A 23188-nucleotide genomic window follows, 5' to 3' on the forward strand; every position below is an offset into this window, starting at 1 on the left:
GATTGGTGTCGTCACAGTGTTGACCCCCCCCCCCCCCCCCCCCTCCCCCACCGGGCCCCCAGCTGTGACAACAATAAGGCCCCTCATGGACTGGAGTTGTTGCCCATCCCTGATCTAAACTAAGGATTTTTTTTTAAAATTCATTGTGATTGGCTGTAAATCATCTAGACTGGTGTGTGTGTGTTTTTTAAAAGATGACATTTCATACTGCATAGTTGACATTAATTCCCATGGGTTGGGTTTAGTATTTTGTACAGTTGTGATTGACACTAAATCCAATTGCCAGGTCGCAATTGTAAATGAGAACTTGTTCTCAACTTGCCTACCTGGTTAAATAAAGGTAAAATAAAATAAATAAATAAATCTGTCATTTAACATTTAAATGTCATTCATATCAACTCGTTACCGACATAACTGCCTGGCGGGCTGAAGAGATACGGGAGAGGCTCTAATCCTGTCTTTTGTCCCGCGGGGCAGTTATGTCGGTAATGAATAAAAGGGGAATTCTGGATCACGTGATAGAGCGGGCGTGTGAGTTCTTGTTCATCACACCTGTCCGTGAAGCTGTTGACGGGTTGTGCGTGCTGTGTGTCACTTTGCGCTCCCCGGAGAGAGAGAGACGGGTTGTGCTGTGCGTGGTGTGTGTCACTTTGCGCTCCCCGGAGAGAGAGAGAGACGGTTGAGAAAGTGCGTGAACAACCGGACCGGTAACCGGAAATAATAATGGACATGGCGGGACCGGTCAGTCATCAGCAACGGATAGTTGCTACAGGTTGGAGTCCCGTGAGTCTGTCTGACTTTACCGAAGAGAACGAGAAGGGAAAAGTTCCAAGTCTTCACGGTAACTTTTCATTCCAGAGAGAGTTGGGACATCTTTATGATTATTGTGGAATGCTGTTGTCTATTTAACTAGTGCTCCGTTTTATTTATTTATTTTTATCGGTTACTGCTCCGGTGGGTCTAGAGCCATGGCGTTATCGCAGATCCAGTGTTTGGATGAGAATAACGTGAACCTCCGGACGCATGAATCCAAACCAGACTTTTTTTATTCCGAGGACCAACGATTAGCGCTCGAGACGCTTCTCCGGGATGGACGCGATGCCTTTAATAAGTTCCTCCACGCGACCAGTCTCCGGTGTTTCCTGTCGGACCAGGAGGTGGACCAGTTGACCGGGGCAGTGGAGGTGTACGACCCGGCATCAGAGCTCCGTCAGGGTGACTCAGACAGTGATGAACTCCCGCTGTCTCTCCAGTACTGGCCGGAGCTATCTGACTGCTCGCTCCCGCGGCTGGATCTGGGCTGGCCGGACTGCGCGTCCTACAGAGGAGTGACTCGCGTCACTGTGTATGCGCAACCGCCACTGGACGGCCACACGCACATCAAAGAGATGGTCAGGAAAACCATCGCGCAGGCGCAGAAGGTAAGGCGAGTTTATTAAGGTCGTTTATTAGGTCGTGACCCCCCCATTCATTATAACCTGCTACAGGGGGGGAACTTTCACTAGGTCATGACCCCCCCCATACATTATAACCAGCTACAGGGGGGGAACTTTCACTAGGTCGTGACCCCCCCATACATTATAACCAGCTACAGGGGAAGGGGCTTTCACTAGGTCGTGACCCCCCCATACATTATAACCTGCTACAGGGGGGACTTTCACTAGGTCGTGACCCCCCCATACATTATAACCTGCTACAGGGGGGACTTTCACTAGGTCGTGACCCCCCCATACATTATAACCTGCTACAGGGGGGACTTTCACTAGGTCGTGACCACCCCCATACATTATAAACAGCTACAGGGGGGGAACTTTCACTAGGTCGTGACCCCCCCCATACATTATAACCAGCTACAGGGGGGGGGGGGACTTTCACTAGGTCGTGACCCCCCCATACATTATAACCTGCTACAGGGGGGGAACTTTCACTAGGTCGTGACCCCCCCATACATTATAAACAGCTACAGGGGGGGGACTTTCACTAGGTCGTGACCCCCCCATACATTATAAACAGCTACGGGGGGGGGGGGGGACTTTCACTAGGTCGTGACCCCCCCATACATTATAAACAGCTACAGGGGGACGACTTTCACTAGGTCGTGACCCCCCCATACATTATAACCTGCTACGGGGGGGGGGGGGACTTTCACTAGGTCGTGACCCCCCCATACATTATAACCAGCTACAGGGGAAGGGGCTTTCACTAGGTCGTGACCCCCCATACATTATAACCTGCTACAGGGGGGACTTTCACTAGGTCGTGACCCCCCCATACATTATAAACATACAGGGGGGGAACTTTCACTAGGTCGTGATTCCCCCCCTCGACATTCTTAAATAGCATTTTTGCAGGGTTAATTCCACGTGGTTACAGGGTTAATTCTCCATGGTTACAGGGTTAATTCCACGTCGTTACAGGGTTAATTCAGAGACCCTCAGGAAGTGTGATCACGACCAGGGTCTGCCATATCAACAGCGACTCTGGAGCAATTTAGTGCCTTGCTCTAGGGACCATAGACAGAATTTCACCTTGTCAAAAATCTGTCGGCTCCTGGATTCAAACTAGTGAACTTTAAGATACTGGCCCAAAGGTCTAACCACTAGGCTACCTGCTGGTTACTGGCCTAACGCTCTAACCACTAGGCTACCTGCTGGTTACTGGCCCAACACTCTAACCACTAGGGTACCTGCTGGTTACTGGCCTAACGCTGTAACCACTAGGCTACCTGCTGGTTACTAGTCCAATGCTCTAACCACTAGGCTACCTGCTGGTTACTAGTCCAACGCTCTAACCACTAGGCTACCTGCTGGTTACTAGTCCAACTCTCTAACCACTAGGCTACCTGCTGGTTACTGGCCCAAAGATCTAAACACTAGGCTACCTGCTGGTTACTAGTCCAACGCTCGAACCACTAGGCTACCTGCTGGTTACTAGTCCAACGCCTCTAACCACTAGGCTACCTGCTGGTTACTAGTCCAATGCTCTAACCACTAGGCTACCTGCTGGTTACTAGTCCAACGCTCTAACCACTAGGCTACCTGCTGGTTACTAGTCCAACTCTCTAACCACTAGGCTACCTGCTGGTTACTGGCCCAAAGATCTAAACACTAGGCTACCTGCTGGTTACTAGTCCAACGCTCGAACCACTAGGCTACCTGCTGGTTACTAGTCCAACGCCTCTAACCACTAGGCTACCTGCTGGTTACTGGCCCAATGCTCTAACCACTAGGCTACCTGCTGGTTACTAGTCCAACGCCTCTAACCACTAGGCTACCTGCTGGTTACTGGCCCAACACTCTAACCACTAGGCTACCTGCTGGTTACTAGTCCAACGCTCGAACCACTAGGCTACCTGCTGGTTACTAGTCCAACGCTCTAACCACTAGGCTACCTGCTGGTTACTAGTCCAACGCTCTAACCACTAGACTACCTGCTGGTTACTAGTCCAACACTCTAACCACTAGGCTACCTGCTGGTTACTAGTCCAACGCTCTAACCACTAGGCTACCTGCTGGTTACTAGTCCAACACTCTAACCACTAGGCTACCTGCTGGTTACTAGTCCAACGCTCTAACCACTAGGCTACCTGCTGGTTACTAGTCCAACACTCTAACCACTAGTCTACCTGCTGGTTACTAGTCCAACACTCTAACCACTAGGCTACCTGCTGGTTACTAGTCCAACACTCTAACCACTAGGCTACCTGCTGGTTACTAGTCCAACACTCTAACCACTAGGCTACCTGCTGGTTACTAGTCCAACACTCTAACCACTAGGCTACCTGCTGGTTACTAGTCCAACACTCTAACCACTAGGCTACCTGCTGGTTACTGGCCCAATGCTCTAACCACTAGGCTACCTGTTGGTTACTGGCCCAAAGATCTAACCGGTAGACAACCTAGCACCCTTTCATGCATTCTAACATGTGTCTTGACCTGTGTGTGTGTGTGTGTGTGTGTTTGCGATGTGTCTTGACCTGTGTGTGTGTATGTGTGTGCGTGTGTGTGTGTGTGTTTGTGCGTGTATGTGTGTATGTGTGTGTATGTGTGTGCGTATGTGTGTGTGTATGTGTGTATTGTGTGTGTGTGTGTGTGTGTATGTGTGTGTATATGTGTGTGTGTGTGTATATATATGTGTGTGTGTGTGTGTGTATATATGTGTGTGTGTGTGTATTTGTGTATGTGTGTGTGTGTGTGTATGTGTGTGTGTGTGTGTGTGTATATGAGTGTGTGTGTGTGTGTGTGTTTGTGCGTGCATGTGTGTGTGTGTGTTTGCGTGTGTGTGTGTGTGTGTGTGTGTGTGTGTAGGTGATTGCGGTGGTCATGGACCAGTTTACAGACGTAGATATCTTCAGAGACCTTCTGGAGGCGTGCTTTAAGAGGAAAGTGTCTGTCTATATCCTGTTGGAAAGAGCAGCGTTACCTCACTTCCTGTCTATGGCCGAGAGGGCCGCCATGCACCCGGGACACCTGAAGGTAACTATGGTAACACACTCGAGCGCCTGGTGCCTGGTCTAAGACCGTCAGGAGATGATGGGAACAGAGTGGTAATGAGTGGTAGCAGAGGGTCCTATTGCAACCATCGATGGCACTAGATAATCGGCAGCTGGTTGAGTAGCACCGACCTTAGTCACAGACTGGTTGAGTAGCACAGACCGGGGTCACAGACTGGTTGAGTAGCACAGACCTTAGTCACAGACTGGTTGAGTAGCACCGACCTTAGTCACAGACTGGTTGGGCAGCACCGACCTTAGTCACAGACTGGTTGAGCAGCACAGACCTTAGTCACAGACTGGTTGAGCAGCACAGACCTTAGTCACAGACTGGTTGAGCAGCACCGACCGGGGTCACAGACTGGTTGAGCAGCACCGACCTTAGTCACAGACTGGTTGAGTAGCACCGACCTTAGTCACAGACTGGTTGAGTAGCACCGACCTTAGTCACAGACTGGTTGAGTAGCACCGACCGTAGTCACAGACTGGTTGAGCAGCACAGACCTTAGTCACAGACTGGTTGAGTAGCACCGACCTTAGTCACAGACTGGTTGAGCAGCACCGACCGGGGTCACAGACTGGTTGAGCAGCACCGACCGGGGTCACAGACTGGTTGAGTAGCACCGACCTTAGTCACAGACTGGTTGAGCAGCACCGACCGGGGTCACAGACTGGTTGAGCAGCACCGACCGGGGTCACAGACTGGTTGAGCACCACAGACCAGGGTCACAGACTGGTTGAGCAGCACCGACCGGGGTCACAGACTGGTTGAGCATCACAGACCGGGGTCACAGACTGGTTGAGCAGCACCGACCTTAGTCACAGACTGGTTGAGCAGCACCGACCGGGGTCACAGACTGGTTGAGCAGCACCGACCGGGGTCACAGACTGGTTGAGCACCACAGACCGGGGTCACAGACTGGTTGAGCAGCACCGACCGGGGTCACAGACTGGTTGAGCATCACAGACGGGGTCACAGACTGGTTGAGCAGTACCGACCTTAGTCACAGACTGGTTGAGCATCACAGACCTTAGTCACAGACTGGTTGAGCATCACAGACCTTAGTCACAGACTGGTTGAGCAGCACCGACCGGGGTCACAGACTGGTTGAGCAGCACCGACCGGGGTCACAGACTGGTTGAGCATCACAGACCTTAGTCACAGACTGGTTGAGCAGCACCGACCGGGGTCACAGACTGGTTGAGCAGCACAGACCTTAGTCACAGACTGGTTGAGCAGCACAGACCTTAGTCACAGACTGGTTGAGCATCACAGACCTTAGTCACAGACTGGTTGAGCAGCACCGACCGGGGACACAGACTGGTTGAGCAGCACCGACCGGGGTCACAGACTGGTTGAGCATCACATACCTTAGTCACAGACTGGTTGAGCAGCACCGACCTTAGTCACAGACTGGTTGAGCATCACAGACCTTAGTCACAGACTGGTTGAGCAGCACCGACCGGGGTCACAGACTGGTTGAGCAGCACAGACCTTAGTCACAGACTGGTTGAGCATCACAGACCTTAGTCACAGACTGGTTGAGCAGCACCGACCTTAGTCACAGACTGGTTGAGCATCACAGACCTTAGTCACAGACTGGTTGAGTAGCACCGACCTTAGTCACAGACTGGTTGAGTAGCACCGACCTTAGTCACAGACTGGTTGAGCATCACAGACCTTAGTCACAGACTGGTTGAGTAGCACCGACCTTAGTCACAGACTGGTTGAGCATCACCGACCTTAGTCACAGACTGGTTGAGCAGCACCGACCGGGGTCACAGACTGGTTGAGTAGCACCGACCTTAGTCACAGACTGGTTGAGCATCACAGACCGGGGTCACAGACTGGTTGAGCACCACAGACCGGGGTCACAGACTGGTTGAGCAGCACAGACCGGGGTCACAGACTGGTTGAGCAGCACAGACCTTAGTCACAGACTGGTTGAGTAGCACCGACCTTAGTCACAGACTGGTTGAGCATCACAGACCGGGGTCACAGACTGGTTGAGCATCACAGACCGGGGTCACAGACTGGTTGAGCAGCACCGACCTTAGTCACAGACTGGTTGAGCAGCACAGACCGGGGTCACAGACTGGTTGAGCAGCACCGACCTTAGTAACAGACTGGTTGGGCAGCACCGACCGGGGTCACAGACTGGTTGAGCAGCACAGACCTTAGTCACAGACTGGTTGAGCAGCACAGACCTTAGTCACAGACTGGTTGAGCAGCACAGACCTTAGTCACAGACTGGTTGAGCAGCACAGACCTTAGTCTACCTGCTCTAACCACCAGGCTACAGACAGGTATGCAGACAGACAGACAGACAGACAGACAGACAGACAGGCAGGCAGGCAGGCAGGCAGGCAGGCAGACAGACAGACAGATAGACAGACAGAACAGACAGAACAGACAGACAGACACTGGGTCACACCCACAGAACAGACAGACAGACAGACAGACAGACAGACAGACAGACATGTCTACCTGTTGAACCACTTACTGTAAACACCAGTCATTATGTCCTGCTGTCTACTGTCCTCTCAACACACCACTCTGTCCTGCTGTCCACTGTCCTCTCAACACACCAGTCATTATGTCCTGCTGTCCACTGTCCTCTCAACACACCAATCATTATGTCCTGCTGTCTACTGTCCTCTCAACACACCAGTCATTATGTCCTGCTGTCCACTGTCCTCTCAACACCAATCTGTCCTGCTCTCCACTGTCCTCTCAACACACCAATCATTATGTCCTGCTGTCCACTGTCCTCTCAACACACCAATCATTATGTCCTGCTATCCACTGTCCTCTCAACACACCAGTCATTATGTCCTGCTGTCCACTGTCCTCTCAAAACACCAATCATTATGTCCTGCTGTCTACTGTCCTCTCAACACACTACTCTGTCCTGCTGTCCACTGTCCTCTCAACACACCAGTCATTATGTCCTGCTGTCCACTGTCCTCTCAACACACCAGTCATTATGTCCTGCTGTCCACTGTCCTCTCAACACCAATCTGTCCTGCTGTCCACTGTCCTCTCAACACACCAATCATTATGTCCTGCTGTCTACTGTCCTCTCAACACACCAGTCATTATGTCCTGCTGTCCACTGTCCTCTCAACACACCAGTCATTATGTCCTGCTGTCCACTGTCCTCTCAACACCAATCTGTCCTGCTGTCCACTGTCCTCTCAACACACCAATCATTATGTCCTGCTGTCTACTGTCCTCTCAACACACCACTCTGTCCTGCTGTCCACTGTCCTCTCAACACACCAGTCATTATGTCCTGCTGTCCACTGTCCTCTCAACACACCAATCATTATGGCCTGCTGTCCACTGTCCTCTCAACACCAGTCATTATGTCCTGCTGTCCACTGTCCTCTCAACACACCAGTCATTATGTCCTGCTGTCCACTGTGCTCTCAACACACCAATCATTATGTCCTGCTGTCCACTGTCCTCTCAACACACCAATCATTATGTCCTGCTGTCCACTGTCCTCTCAACACACCAATCATTATGTCCTTCTGTCCACTGTCCTCTCAACACCACTCTGTCCTGCTGTCCACTGTCCTCTCAACACACCAGTCATTATGTCCTGCTGTCCACTGTCCTCTCAACACCACTCTGTCCTGCAGAGCCTGCGTGTGCGTGTGTCAGGGGGAGCAGAGTTCTTCAGCAGGTCGTGTACCAGGGTGAGAGGACGGCTGGGTCACAGGTTCCTGTTGATAGATGGAGACAAGGCTGTTTCTGGATCGTACAGGTACCCTGACCTCTGACCCCTAACCCTCTGACCCCTAACCCTCTGACACCTAACCCTCTGACACCTAACCCTCTGACTCCTAACCCTCTGACTCCTAACCATCTGACCCCTAACCCTATGACCCCTAACCCTCTGACCCCTAACCCTCTGACTCCTAACCCTCTGACTCCTAACCCTCTGACCCCTAACCCTCTGACCCCTAACCCTCTGACTCCTAACCCTCTGACCTCTAACCCTCTGACCCCTAACCCTCTGACTCCTAACCCTCTGACCCCTAACCCTCTGACCCCTAACCTTCTGACTCCTAACCCTCTGACTCGTAACCCTCTGACCTGATATCATAGTTTTCCTTTTAAAGTTGCCAATTAATTCTGCATGGTTACAGGGTTAATTCTCCATGGTTACAGGGTCAATTCTGCATGGTTACAGGGTTAATTCCGTGTGGTTACAGGGTCAATTCTGCATGGTTACAGGGTTAATTCTCCATGGTTACAGGGTCAATTCTGCATGGTTACAGGGTTAATTCTGCATTGTTACAGGGTTAATTCTCCATGGTTACAGGGTTAATTCTCCATGGTTACAGAGTTAATCCCGCGTGGTAACAGGGTTAATTTGGCGTCAGGGTTTAATCAGAAACAACACACAAAGGGTTTAGGTATTCATTCCGAGGACTAGAAGGGCTTTGGGGAAGGCTTAATAATAGAGAGTATGATCAAGTATCATCAAGTATCATCAAGTATCATCAAGTATCATCAAGTATCATCAAGTATTCTCCCGGCTTGCTATCACTTCATGTGGTCTAAGCAGCATCCATCGCCTCCGAATATCACTAGCTCAGTGCCATTTAAAAAAAATGTTGTGATCGCCGAGGATGGCATATATCAACGTCCTCGGAATGGAAGGATCTTTGTAGTGACGACCTCTGACCCCCGACCCCTGTCTGTGTCTGTGTGTGTGCTCCTCCCCTCCAGTTTCACCTGGACGGCGTCTCGTTTGGACAGACACCTGGTCACCATGGTAACGGGCCAGGCGGTTGACTCCTTTGACCAACTGTTCCGTGACCTCTATCTGACCTCCAGCGGGGTCGACCTCCGCAGGGTCACCACGGAGACGGAACCGGAGCCAGAGCCCCTCCCCCGGGCCACCCCCGTCGCTTCTCTCTCCGCAGCTAACGCCAGGAAGCTGTTCAGCCCTAAATACGCCGTGGTGATCGGCAACGCTAACGCTAGCAGCGCCGGCCCCGTCTCCTCCGGAACTCCGGAGCTCCAGAACTCCAACTCCCAGAACCCCCTGAAGGTATCAGAATGCGTTGCTCCGTACTTTACCATAATGTACCGTGCTCTTTTAAAAGCCGCTGTAGATTTGTTTATTTGTATTCTTAAAAAAAAGAAAAATATTTAAATATTGTCCTCAATATTGTGATCAATCGTTTCAATCAATCTAGGTGCGTGTCCGGGAGCCAGTGGAAGCTCCGCCCCTCCACCCGGGATTGGCCTGTCTGGAGAAAGCATACCTGATTCCGTACCTGCCCACCTGGCCCGAACCAGACCCCCCCAGAGATGTCATCGGGTTCATCAACGTGCGGGACGCGTCACGGTCGACCCAGGTGCACCTGCAACGCTCCGAGAGGTTTGAAACGAGCCAGGCTATACGGTTCAGCAGTCCCTTTACCCTGCCCAATGAGGAGACACTTCCTGACAGGGCTGCGCCTAGACCGACCCCTACCCCTAACTCTACCACTACCCCTATCTCTACCCCTATCTCTACCACTACCCCTATCTCTACCACTACCCCTATCTCTACCGCTATCTCTACCACTACCCCTATCTCTACCACTACCCCTATCTCTACCGCTATCTCTACCACTACCCCTATCTCTACCGCTATCTCTACTACTACCCCTATCTCTACCCCTATCTCTACCACTACCCCTATCTCTACCCCTATCTCTACCACTACCCCTATCTCAAATCAAATCAAATCAAATTTATTTATATAGCCCTTCGTACATCAGCTGATATCTCAAAGTGCTGTACAGAAACCCAGCCTAAAACCCCAAACAGCAAGCAATGCAGGTGGAGAAGCACGGTGGCTAGGAAAAACTCCCTAGAAAGGCCAATACCTAGGAAGAAACCTAGAGAGGAACCAGGCTATGTGGGGTGGCCAGTCCTCTTCTGGCTGTGCCGGGTGGAGATTATAACAGAACATGGTCAAGATGTTCAATGTTCATAAATGACCAGCATGGTCGAATAATAATAAGGCAGAACAGTTGAAACTAGAGCAGCAGCACAGTCAGGTGGAAGTTGAAACTGGAGCAGCAGCATGGCCAGGTAGACTGGGGACAGCAAGGAGTCATCATGTCAGGTAGTCCTGGGGCATGGTCCTAGGGCTCAGGTCAGTTGAAACTGGAACAGCAGCATGGCCAGGTGGACTGGGGACAGCAAGGAGTCATCATGTCAGGTAGTCCTGGGGCATGGTCCTAGGGCTCAGGTCCTCCGAGAGAGAGAAAGAAAGAGAGAAGGAGAGAATTAGAGAACGCACACTTAGATTCACACAGGACACCGAATAGGACAGGAGAAGTACTCCAGATATAACAAACTGACCCCAGCCCCCCGACACATAAACTACTGCAGCATAAATACTGGAGGCTGAGACAGTATCTCTACCGCTACCCCTAACTCTACCGCTACCCCTATCTCTACCGCTATCTCTACCACTACCCCTATCTCTACCACTACCCCTAACTCTACCACTACCCCTATCTCTACCGCTATCTCTACCACTACCCCTATCTCTACCACTACCCCTATCTCTACTCCTATCTCTACCACTACCCCTATCTCTACTACTACCCCTATCTCTACCACTACCACTACCTCTACCACTACCCCTATCTCTACCACTACCCCTATCTCTACCACTACCCCTAACTCTACCACTACCCCTATCTCTACCGCTATCTCTACCACTACCCCTATCTCTACCACTACCCCTATCTCTAACACTACCCCTATCTCTACTCCTAACTCTACCACTACCCCTATCTCTACCACTACCCCTATCTCTATCCCTAGCTCTACCCCTATCTCTATCCCTAACTCTACCACTACCACTATCTCTACCACTACCCCTATCTCTACCCCTATCTCTACCACTACCCCTATCTCTACCCCTAACTCTACCACTACCCCTATCTCTATCCCTATCTCTACCCCTAACTCTACCACTACCCCTATCTCTACCCCTAACTCTACCACTACCCCTATCTCTATCCCTATCTCTACCACTACCCCTATCTCTATCCCTATCTCTACCCCTAACTCTACCACTACCCCTATCTCTACCCCTAACTCTACCACTACCCCTATCTCTATCCCTATCTCTACCCCTACCCCTAACTCTACCACTACCCCTATCTCTATCCCTACCCCTAACACTACCACTACCCCTATCTCTATCCCTATCTCAACCCCTATCTCTACCCCTAACTCTACCACTACCCCTATCTCTATCCCTATCTCTACCCCTATCCCTATCTCTACCACTAACTTTACCCCTAATCCTACCCCTAATCCTACCCCTAACTCTATTCCCTACCCCATCTCCCCCACTCTACCCAGTCCCGTATACCCCTCCCTTACCTTCACCCCCGTCCCCAAGCCCCGGACGGTGCAGTTGGTCATGAGGAACGGGAGTGGTCAGGACCTATGTGGAGTCAGAGAGGTTAAGAAGACAGACCGGCTGGAGCTAACAGGACCACAAAGAGACTGTCTGAATGGAACTGGACTGTGGCTAGACTGTGAGACTGCACTACGACCCCAGAGTGACTGTGAGACCGCACTACGACCCCAGAGTGACTGTGAGACCGCACTGCGAACACAGAGTGGCTGTGAGACTGCACTACGACCCCAGAGTGGCTGTGAGACCGCACTACGACCCCAGAGTGACTGTGAGACCGTACTGCGAACACAGAGTGGCTGTGAGACTGCACTACAACCCCAGAGTGGCTGTGAGACTGCACTGCGAACACAGAGTGACTGTGAGACTGCAGTAGTACCCCAGAGTGGCTGTGAGACTGCACTACGACCCCAGAGTGACTGTGAGACCACACTACGACCACATAGTGGCTGTGAGACCGCACTGCGAACACAGAGTGACTGTGAGACCTCACTACGACCACAGAGTTACTGTGAGACCACACTACGACCCCAGAGTTACTGTGAGACTGCAGTACGACCCCAGTGTGACTCTGAGAACGCACTACGATCACAGAGTGGCTGTGAGACTGCAGTACGACCCCAGAGTGACTGTGAGACCGCACTGCGAACACAGAGTGGCTGTGAGACTGCAGTGCAACCCCAGAGTGACTGCGAGACCGCAGTACAACCCCAGAGTGACTGCGAGACCGCGGTGCAACCCCAGAGTGACTGCGAGACCGCAGTACAACCCCAGAGTGACTGGGAGACTGTAGTACAACCCCAGAATGACTGCAAGACCGTAGTGTAACCCCTGAGTGACTGCGAGACCGCAGTGCAACCCCAGAGTGACTGCGAGACCGCAGTACAACCCCAGAGTGACTGGGAGACTGTAGTACAACCCCAGAATGACTGCAAGACCGTAGTGTAACCCCTGAGTGACTGCGAGACCGCGGTGCAACCCCAGAGTGACTGCGAGACCGCAGTACAACCCCAGAGTGACTGGGAGACTGTAGTAGAACCCCAGAGTGACTGCGAGACCGCAGTACAATCCCAGAGTGATTGCGAGAGCGCAGTGCAACCCCAGAGTGACTGCGAGATCGCAGTACAACCCCAGAGTGACTGCGAGACTGCAGTACAACCCCAGAGTCACTGCGAGACCGAAGTACGACCCCAGTGTGACTGTGAGACCGAAGTACGACCCCAGAGTGACTGCGAAACCGTAAAATGACTGTGTCAGCACACACGCACGCCTGACCTGCTCACACACGCTCCTGATCTGCGTACAGCAACGCCTTAGCAACGCGTTAATGATGTGACGTCCCCGTCCTGTGACTCAGACATGTCGACGACATCAGAGGAATATTATGAGTGCAGGGACTCTGTACTCCCTGAGTCTGTCTGTGATCTACTGGCCAACGAGCTATACTGGAGACCTGAGGAGAAAGATACCCCACACCCTACACACACTACACACACTACACACCCTACTACAGATACTACACTGGAGACCTGACGAGAAAGAAACCCCACACAATACACACCCAACTATAGATACTAAACATAGTATAGATACTAAACATACAGCAGTTAGCTTGGAGAAAAAAGAGGCTAATAATCAGCTAGCACAACAGGCTAACACTCAGCTAGCACAATAGGCTAACACTCAGCTAGCACAACAGGCTAACACTCAGCTAGCACAACAGGCTAACACTCAGCTAGCACAACAGGCTAACACTCAGCTAGCACAATAGGCTAACACTCAGCTAGCACAGCAGGCTAACACTCAGCTATGCACAACAGGCTAACACTCAGCTAGCGCAACAGGAAAACACTCAGATAGAGCAACAGGCTAACACTCAGCTAGCACAACAGGCTAACACTCAGCTAGCACAACAGGCTAACACTCAGCCAGCACAACAGGCTAACACTCAGCTATGTACAACAGGCGAACACTCAGCTAGCGCAACAGGATAACACTCAGCTTGTGCAACAGGCTAACTCTCAACTAGCACAACAGGCTAACACACAGACATTTGACACCTCGCCCTCAACCCCACCACACGCCTTCCCCCAGCTCCACACCAAGAGAGACAGAGCTACAGTCCTGCACTGAAAGAGACAGACCAGAGGAACAGCTGAGACCAGACCAGCTGGGACCATCAGAACTACTCTCCTCCAGTGAGACCATCAGAACTACTGTCCTCCAGCTGGGACCATCAGAACTACTCTCCTCCAGTGAGACCATCAGAACTACTGTCCTCCAGCTGGGACCAGCAGAACTACTCTCCTCCAGTGAGACCAGCAGAACTACTCTCCTCCAGTGAGACCAGTAGAACTACTCTCCTCCAGTGAGACCATCAGAACTACTGTCCTCCAGCTGGGACCATCAGAACTACTGTCCTCCAGCTGGGACCATCAGAACTACTGTCCTCCAGTGAGACCATCAGAACTACTGTCCTCCAGTGAGACCAGTAGAACTACTGTCCTCCAGCTGAGACCATCAGAACTACTCTCCTCCAGTGAGACAGTGAGACCAGCAGAACTACTCTCCTCCAGTGAGACCAGCAGAACTACTGTCCTCCAGTGAGACCATCAGAACTACTCTCCTCCAGTGAGACCAGCAGAACTACTCTCCTCCAGTGAGACCATCAGAACTACTCTCCTCCAGTGAGACCATCAGAACTACTCTTCTCCAGTGAGACCAGTAGAACTACTCTCTTCAAGTGAGACAGTGAGACCATCAGAACTACTCTCCTCCAGTGAGACCATCAGAACTACTCTCTTCAAATGAGACAGTGAGACCATCAGAACTACTCTCCTCCAGTGAGACCATCAGAACTACTCTCCTCCAGTGAGACCAGTATAACTACTCTCCTCCAGTGGGACCAGCAGAACTACTGTCCTCCAGTGAGACCAGTAGAACTACTCTCCTCCAGTGAGACCAGTATAACTACCCTCCTCCATTGAGACCAGCAGAACTACTCTCCTCCAGTGAGACCATCAGAACTACTGTCCTCCAGTGAGACCATCAGAACTACTCTCCTCCAGTGAGACCATCAGAACTACTCTCTTCAAGTGAGACAGTGAGACCAGTATAACTACCCTCCTCCAGTGAGACCAGTATAACTACTCTCCTCCAGTGAGACCATCAGAACTACTGTCCTCCAGTGAGACCATCAGAACTACTCTCCTCCAGTGAGACCATCAGAACTACTGTCCTCCAGTCAGACCATCAGAACTACTCTCCTCCAGTCAGACCATCAGAACTACTCTCCTCCAGTGAGACCATCAGAACTACTGTCCTCCAGTATTCACACAGACAGTATTAAGACTCATTTCCACGCCATTGGTTCCAGCTAAACGACGTCTGCTCCCGTCCGCACGGACACCTTTCGAAGGGGAAGTTTTGGAGGACAGGATGTCAACGAGGCGTTGCCAGAGAGCCGAGAGACTGGTGTTTTACTGTGGTGAACTCTTGTAAAGAGTAAACATTTATAACCCCCCCCAGTCTCCAGTTACCCCATCACCACCACCAGCCCATAGAGACCCCCCCAGTCTCCAGTCTACAGTTACCCATCACCACCACAAGCCCATAGACAGCCCCCCCCCCCAGTCTCCAGTCACCCATCACCACCACCAGCCCATAGAGACCCCCCCCAGTCTCCAGTTACCCATCACCACCACCAGCCCATAGAGACCCCCCCCAGTCTCCAGTTACCCATCACCACCACCAGCCCATAGAGACCCCCCCCCCAGTCTCCAGTTACCCATCACCACCACCAGCCCATAGAGACCCCCCCCCAGTCTCCAGTTACCCATCACCACCACCAGCCCATAGAGATCCCCAGTCTCCAGTTACCCCATCACCACCACCAGCCCATAGAGACTCCCCCCCCAGTCTCCAGTTACCCATCACCACCACCAGCCCATAGAGACTCCCCCCCAGTCTCCAGTTACCCATCACCACCACCAGCCCATAGAGACACCCCCCCAGTATCCAGTTACCCATCACCACCACCATCCCATAGAGACCCCCCAGTCTCCAGTTACCCCATCACCACCACCAGCCCATAGAGACTCCCCCCCCCAGTCTCCAGTTACCCATCACCACCACCAGCCCATAGAGACCCCCCCCCCCAGTCTCCAGTTACCCATCACCACCACCATCCCATAGAGACTCCCCCAGTCTCCAGTTACCCATCACCACCACCATCCCATAGAGACTCCCCCAGTCTCCAGTTACCCATCACCACCACCAGCCCATAGAGACCCCCCCCCCCCAGTCTCCAGTTACCCATCACCACCACCATCCCATAGAGACCCCCCCAGTCTCCAGTTACCAATCACCACCACCAGCCCATAGAGACTCCCCCAGTCTCCAGTTACCCATCACCACCACCAGCCCATAGAGACCCCCCCCAGTCTCCAGTTACCCATCACCACCACCAGCCCATAGAGACCCCCCCCCAGTCTCCAGTTACCCATCACCACCACCAGCCCATAGAGACCCCCCCCCACCCCAGTCTTGAATGCCCAGTTGCACACTCAGTTGAATTAAATGCATGCCAGGTGACTACCTCATGAAGCTGGTTGAGAGAATGCCAAGAGTGTGCAAATCTGTCATCAAGGCAAAGGGTGGCTATTTGAAGAATCTCAAATATTAAATACATTTTAATTTGTTTAACACTTACTAAATGAGTCTGTGTTATTTCATAGTTTTGATGTCTTCACTTATTATTATTCTACAATGTAGAAAATAGTCAAATATAGAAAAACTCTTGTATAATGTAGTTGTTCAGTTTAGATAATGTAGTTGTTCAGTTTAGATTATGCAGTTGTTCAGCATAGGTAATGTAGTTGTTCAGTTTAGATAATGTAGTTGTTCAGTTTAGATAATGTAGTTGTTCAGTTTAGATAATGTAGCTGTTCAGTATAGATTATGTAGTTGTTCGGTATATACAATGTCGCTGTTCGGTATATACAATGTCGCTGTTCAGTATATACGATAATGTAGTTATTCAGTATAGATAATGTAGTTGTCCAGTATAGATAATGTAGTTGTTCAGTATAGATAATGTATTTCTGGTCATAATGTTGATGAGAGAAATGTATTGACAAAGACAGGAAGCTTAACAATGACCCACACACACAGTGTTATTTCCTCTGCTGTACACCCACCTGCATTTTGAACTCACAGGAAACGAGAGCCAGAGGGTACTCACAAACCCTTTCCTGAGAGAGAGAGTACTCACAAACCCTTTCCTGAGAGAGAGAGAGGGAGAGAAAGTACTCACAAACCCTTTCCTAAGAGAGAGAGAGAGAGTACTCACAAACCATTTCCTGAGAGAGAGAGTACTCACAAATCCTTTCCTGAGAGAGAGAGTACTCACAAACCCTTTCCTGAGAGAGAGAGAGAGAGAGAGAGAGAGAGAGAGAGTACTCACAAACCATTTCCTGAGAGAGAGAGAGATATGAGAGAGAGAGAGAGATATGAGAGAGAGAGTACTCACAAATCCTTTCCTGAGAGAGAGAGATATGAGAGAGAGAGATATGAGAGAGAGAGAGAGAGAGAGAGAGTAATTGAAAGGGTATATGGTAGGCCTGTATACACTACATAGCCTATATACACTACATAACCTGTATACACTACATAACCTATATACACTACATAGCCTATATACACTACATAACCTATATACACTACATAGCCTATATACACTACATAGCCTATATACACTACATAGCCTATGTACACTACATACAGTGCCTTGCGAAAGTATTCGGCCCCCTTGAACTTTGCGACCTTTTGCCACATTTCAGGCTTCAAACATAAAGATATAAAACTGTATTTTTTTGTGAAGAATCAACAAGTGGGACACAATCATGAAGTGGAACGACATTTATTGGATATTTCAAACATTTTTAACAAATCAAAAACTGAAAAATTGGGCGTGCAAAATTATTCAGCCCCCTTAAGTTAATACTTTGTAGCGCCACCTTTTGCTGCGATTACAGCTGTAAGTCACTTGGGGTATGTCTCTATCAGTTTTGAACATCGAGAGACTGAAATTTTTTCCCATTCCTCCTTGCAAAACTGCTCGAGCTCAGTGAGGTTGGATGGAGAGCATTTGTGAACAGCAGTTTTCAGTTCTTTCCACAGATTCTCGATTGGATTCAGGTCTGGACTTTGACTTGGCCATTCTAACACCTGGATATGTTTATTTTTGAACCATTCCATTGTAGATTTTGCTTTATGTTTTGGATCATTGTCTTGTTGGAAGACAAATCTCCGTCCCAGTCTCAGGTCTTTTGCAGACAACAGGTTTTCTTCCAGAATGGTCCTGTATTTGGCTCCATCCATCTTCCCATCAATTTTAACCATCTTCCCTGTCCCTGCTGAAGAAAAGCAGGCCCAAACCATGATGCTGCCACCACCATGTTTGACAGTGGGGATGAGGTGTTCAGGGTGATGAGCTGTGTTGCTTTTACGCCAAACATAACGTTTTGCAAAATTCAATTTTGGTTTCATCTGACCAGAGCACCTTCTTCCACATGTTTGGTGTGTCTCCCATGTGGCTTGTGGCAAACTTTAAACGACACTTTTTATGGATATCTTTAAGAAATGGCTTTCTTCTTGCCACTCTTCCATAAAGACCAGATTTGTGCAATATACGACTGATTGTTGTCCTATGGACAGAGTCTCCCACCTCAGCTGTAGATCTCTGCAGTTCATCCAGAGTGATCATGGGCCTCTTGGCTGCATCTCTGATCAGTCTTCTCCTTGTATGAGCTGAAAGTTTAGAGGGACGGCCAGGTCTTGGTAGATTTGAAGTGGTCTGATACTCCTTCCATTTCAATATTATCGCTTGCACAGTGCTCCTTGGGATGTTTAAAGCTTGGGAAATCTTTTTGTATCCAAATCCGGCTTTAAACTTCTTCACAACAGTATCTCGGACCTGCCTGGTGTGTTCCTTGTTCTTCATGATGCTCTCTGTGCTTTTAACGGACCTCTGAGACTATCACAGTGCAGGTGCATTTATACGGAGACTTGATTACACACAGGTGGATTGTATTTATCATCATTAGTCATTTAGGTCAACATTGGATCATTCAGAGATCCTCACTGAACTTCTGGAGAGAGTTTGCTGCACTGAAAGTAAAGGGGCTGAATAATTTTGCACGCCCAATTTTTCAGTTTTTGATTTGTTAAAAAAGTTTGAAATATCCAATAAATGTCGTTCCACTTCATGATTGTGTCCCACTTGTTGTTGATTCTTCACAAAAAAATACAGTTTTATATCTTTATGTTTGAAGCCTGAAATGTGGCAAAAGGTTGCAAAGTTCAAGGGGGCCGAATACTTTCGCAAGGCACTGTAGCCTATATACACTACATAGCCTATATACACTACATAACATATATAAACTACATAACCTATATACACTGCATAACCTGTGTACACTACATAACCTATATACACTACATAACCTATATACACTACATAGCCTATATACACTACATAACCTATATACACTACATGATCAACAGTATGTGGACTCTTCTGGCAAGGCTTTAATATGGAGTTGGTCCCCCTTTGCTGCTATAACAGCCTCCACTCTTCTGGGAAGGCTTTCCACTAGATGTTGGAACATTGCTGCTATAACAGCCTCCTCTCTTCTGGGAAGGCTTTAATATGGAGTTGGTCTCCCTTTGCTGCTATAACAGCCTCCTCTCTTCTGGGAAGGCTTTAATATGGAGTTGGTCCCCCTTTGCTGCTATAACAGCCTCCACTCTTCTGGGAAGGCTTTCCACTAGATGTTGGAACATTGCTGCTATAACAACCTCCACTCTTCTGGGAAGGCTTTCCAGATGTTGGAACATTTCTGCTGGGACTTGCTTCCATTCAGCCACAAGAGCATTAGTGAGGTCGGGCACTGATGTTGGGCGATTAGGCTCGCAGTCGGCTTTCCAACTCATCCCAAAGGTGTTCGATGGGGTTGAGGTCAGGGCTCTGTGCAGGCCAGTCAAGTTCTTCCACACCGATCTTGACAAACCATTTCTGTATGGACCTCGCTTTGTGCACGGAGGCATTGCCATGCTGAAACAGGAAAGGGCCTTCCCAATCTGTTGCCACAATTTGGAAGCACAGAATCGCCTAGAATGTCATTGTATGCTGTAGCGTTAAGATTTCCCTTCACTGGAACTAAGGGGCCTGAACCATGAAAAATAGACCATTATTCCTCCTCCACCAAACTTTACAGTTGGCACTATGCATTGGGGCAGGTAGCGTTCTCCTGGCATCTGCAAACCCAGATTCGTCCGTCGGACTGCCAGATGGTGAAGTGTGATTCATCACTCCAGAGAACGAGTTTCCACTGCTCCAGAGTCCAATGGTGGCGAAGCTTTACACCACTCCAGCCGACGCTTGGTTTACACCACTCCAGCCGACGCTTGGCATTGCGCATGGTGATCTTAGACTTGTGTGCGGCTGCTCGGCCATGGAAACCCATTTCATGAAGCTCCTGACGAACAACCAATCATGTGCTGACGTTGTTTCCAGGTTGGAACTCGGTACTGAGTGTTGCAACCCCGAGGACAGTAGCTCTTCAGCACACACTGCGGTCCCGTTCTGTGAGCTTGTGTGGCCTACCATTCCACGGCCGAGCCGTTGTTTCTCTTAGACGTTTCCACTTTCCACAATAACAGCACTTACATTTTGACCGGGGTGGGGGGGCAGCTCTAGCAGGGCAGAAATGTTTACGAACTGTTTTGTTGGAAAAGTGGCACGTTGAAAGTCACCAAGCTGTTCAGTAAAGGCCATTCTACTGCTAATGTTTGTCTATGGAGATTGCGTGGCTGTGTGTCCGACACCCGTCAGCAAGGGGAGTGGCTGAAATATCTTAATCCACTCATTTGGAGGCGTGTCCACATACTGCTGGCCATGTAGTGAATCACTTGGGCCGACAGTGTGGATTGGGGTGGCAGGGTAGCCTAGTGGTTAGAGCATTGGGCTAGTAACCGAAAGGTTGCAAGTTCAAATCCCCAAGCTGACAAGGTACAAATCTGTCATTCTGCCCCTGAACAAGGCAGTTAACCCACTGTACCCAGGCTGTCATTGAATATAAGAATATGTTCTTAACTGACTTGCCTATTAAATAAAGGTAAAATAAATAAATTGTGTTACTATGTTAGAAAGCCTCCAATGTTAGGAATTATGTTGACTGGAGATCTGCTGCCACCTGCTGGATATCAGTGGTACTGACTGTGTCTCTGTCTTAGACAGGAACACTAAGGCTGGAGATGGGGTCTGTCTCTGTCTAGGCTAGGCCAGGTACAGTAAGGCTGGAGATGGGGCCTGTGTCTGTCTCTGTCTAGGCCAGGTGACCTAAGACTGGAGATGGGGCCTGTCTAGGTCAGGTCAGGTCTTTCTAGGTCTGGGCTGTCTCTGTCTAGGCCAGTTCAGGTCTGTCTCTATCTAGGCCAGACCTGACCAGGTCTGTCTCTGTCTAGGCCAGGTACACTAAGGCTGGAGATGGGGTCTGTCTCTGTCTAGGCCAGGTCAGGTCTGTCTCTGTCTCGGTCAGGTAAACTAAGGCTGGAAATGGGTTCTGTCTCTGTCTAGGCCAGGTCAGGTCTGTCTCTGTCTAGGCCAGGTCAGGTCTGTCTCTGTCTCTGTCTAGGCCAGGTCAGGTCTGTCTCTGTCTAGGCCAGGACAGGTTTGTCTCTGTCTAGGTCAGGTCTGTCTCTGTCTAGGTCTGGGCTGTCTCTGTCTAGGCCAGGTCAGGACTGTCTCTGTCTAGGCCAGGTCAGGACTGTCTCTGTCTAGAACAGGTCAGGTCTGTCTCTGTCTCTGTCTAGGCCAGGTCAGGTCTGTCTCTGTCTAGGCCAGGACAGGTCTGTCTCTGTCTAGGCCAGGTCAGGACTGTCTCTGTCTAGGCCAGGTCAGGACTGTCTCTGTCTAGGCCAGGACAGGTCTGTCTCTGTCTAGGCCAGGTCAGGACTGTCTCTGTCTAGGCCAGGTCAGGACTGTCTCTGTCTAGAACAGGTCAGGACTGTCTCTGTCTAGAACAGGTCAGGTTTGTCTCTGTCTAGGTCAGGTCAGGACTGTCTCTGTCTAGAACAGGTCAGGACTGTCTCTGTCTAGAACAGGTCAGGTTTGTCTCTGTCTAGGTCAGGTCCGGTCTGTCTCTGTCTAGGCCAGGTCAGGTCTGTCTCTGTCTAGGCCAGGTCAGGTTTGTCTCTGTCTAGGCCAGGTCAGGTTTGTCTCTGTCTAGGCCAGGTCAGGTTCCACTAACAGTGCACAGCTTCATACTCCAATAAGGTTGTTATGACAACCTGTATGAATAATCTAGAATAACAGAGGAACAATGATATTATGTTGATGCACATGGTAAGTAATATATTATTATGCATATTCATTATGCAGGTAGCCTAGTGATTAGAGCAGGTAGCCTAGTGGTTAGAGCAGGTAGCCTAGTGGTTAGAGCAGGTAGCCTAGTGGTTAGAGCCAGGTAGCCTAGTGGGTAGAGCAGGTAGCCTAGTGGTTAGAGGGGCGGCAGGTAGCCTAGTGGTTAGAGCAGGTAGCCTAGTGGTTAGAGGCAGGTAGCCTAGTGGTTAGAGCAGGTAGCCTAGTGGTTAGAGGGGCGGCAGGTAGCCTAGTGGTTAGAGCAGGTAGCCTAGTGGTTAGAGCCAGGTAGCCTAGTGTTTAGAGCAGGTAGCCTAGTGGTTAGAGCAGGTAGCCTAGTGGTTAGAGCCAGGTAGCCTAGCGGTTAGAGCAGGTAGCCTAGTGGTTAGAGCAGGTAGCCTAGTGGTTAGAGACAGGTAGCCTAGTGGTTAGAGCAGGTAGCCTAGTGGTTAGAGCAGGTAGCCTAGCGGTTAGAGCAGGTAGCCTAGCGGTTAGAGCAGGTAGCCTAGCGGTTAGAGCAGGTAGCCTAGCGGTTAGAGCAGGTAGCCTAGTGGTTAGAGCAGGTAGTCCAGTGGTTAGAGCAGGTAGTCTAGTGGTTAGAGCAGGTAGTCTAGTGGTTAGAGCAGGTAGCCTAGTGGTTAGAGCAGGTAGTCTAGTGGTTAGAGCAGGTAGCCTAGCGGTTAGAGCAGGTAGCCTAGTGGTTAGAGCAGGTAGCCTAGTGGTTAGAGCAGGTAGCCTAGTGGTTAGAGCAGGTAGTCTAGTGGTTAGAGCAGGTAGCCTAGCGGTTAGAGCAGGTAGCCTAGCGGTTAGAGCGGTGGACTT

General features: G+C 50.2%; 1 protein-coding gene across 1 annotated transcript; it reads left to right on the forward strand.

Annotated features, from left to right (window-relative positions):
* The first annotated feature begins 586 nt into the window (after positions 1 to 586).
* LOC116371804 (protein FAM83G-like) lies at positions 587 to 13191 on the forward strand. Its single transcript, XM_031820811.1, has 7 exons — positions 587 to 1421; positions 4308 to 4475; positions 8141 to 8265; positions 9237 to 9561; positions 9710 to 10075; positions 11926 to 12762; positions 12928 to 13191. Exons 1-7 carry the CDS (start codon positions 969 to 971, stop codon positions 13189 to 13191), a joined length of 2538 nt encoding a protein of 845 aa, XP_031676671.1. The 5' UTR covers positions 587 to 968.
* The last annotated feature ends 9997 nt before the right edge of the window (positions 13192 to 23188 follow it).

Source organism: Oncorhynchus kisutch, unplaced genomic scaffold (genome assembly GCF_002021735.2).
Source record: "Oncorhynchus kisutch isolate 150728-3 unplaced genomic scaffold, Okis_V2 scaffold3689, whole genome shotgun sequence".
Taxonomy (NCBI): Eukaryota; Metazoa; Chordata; class Actinopteri; order Salmoniformes; family Salmonidae; genus Oncorhynchus; species Oncorhynchus kisutch.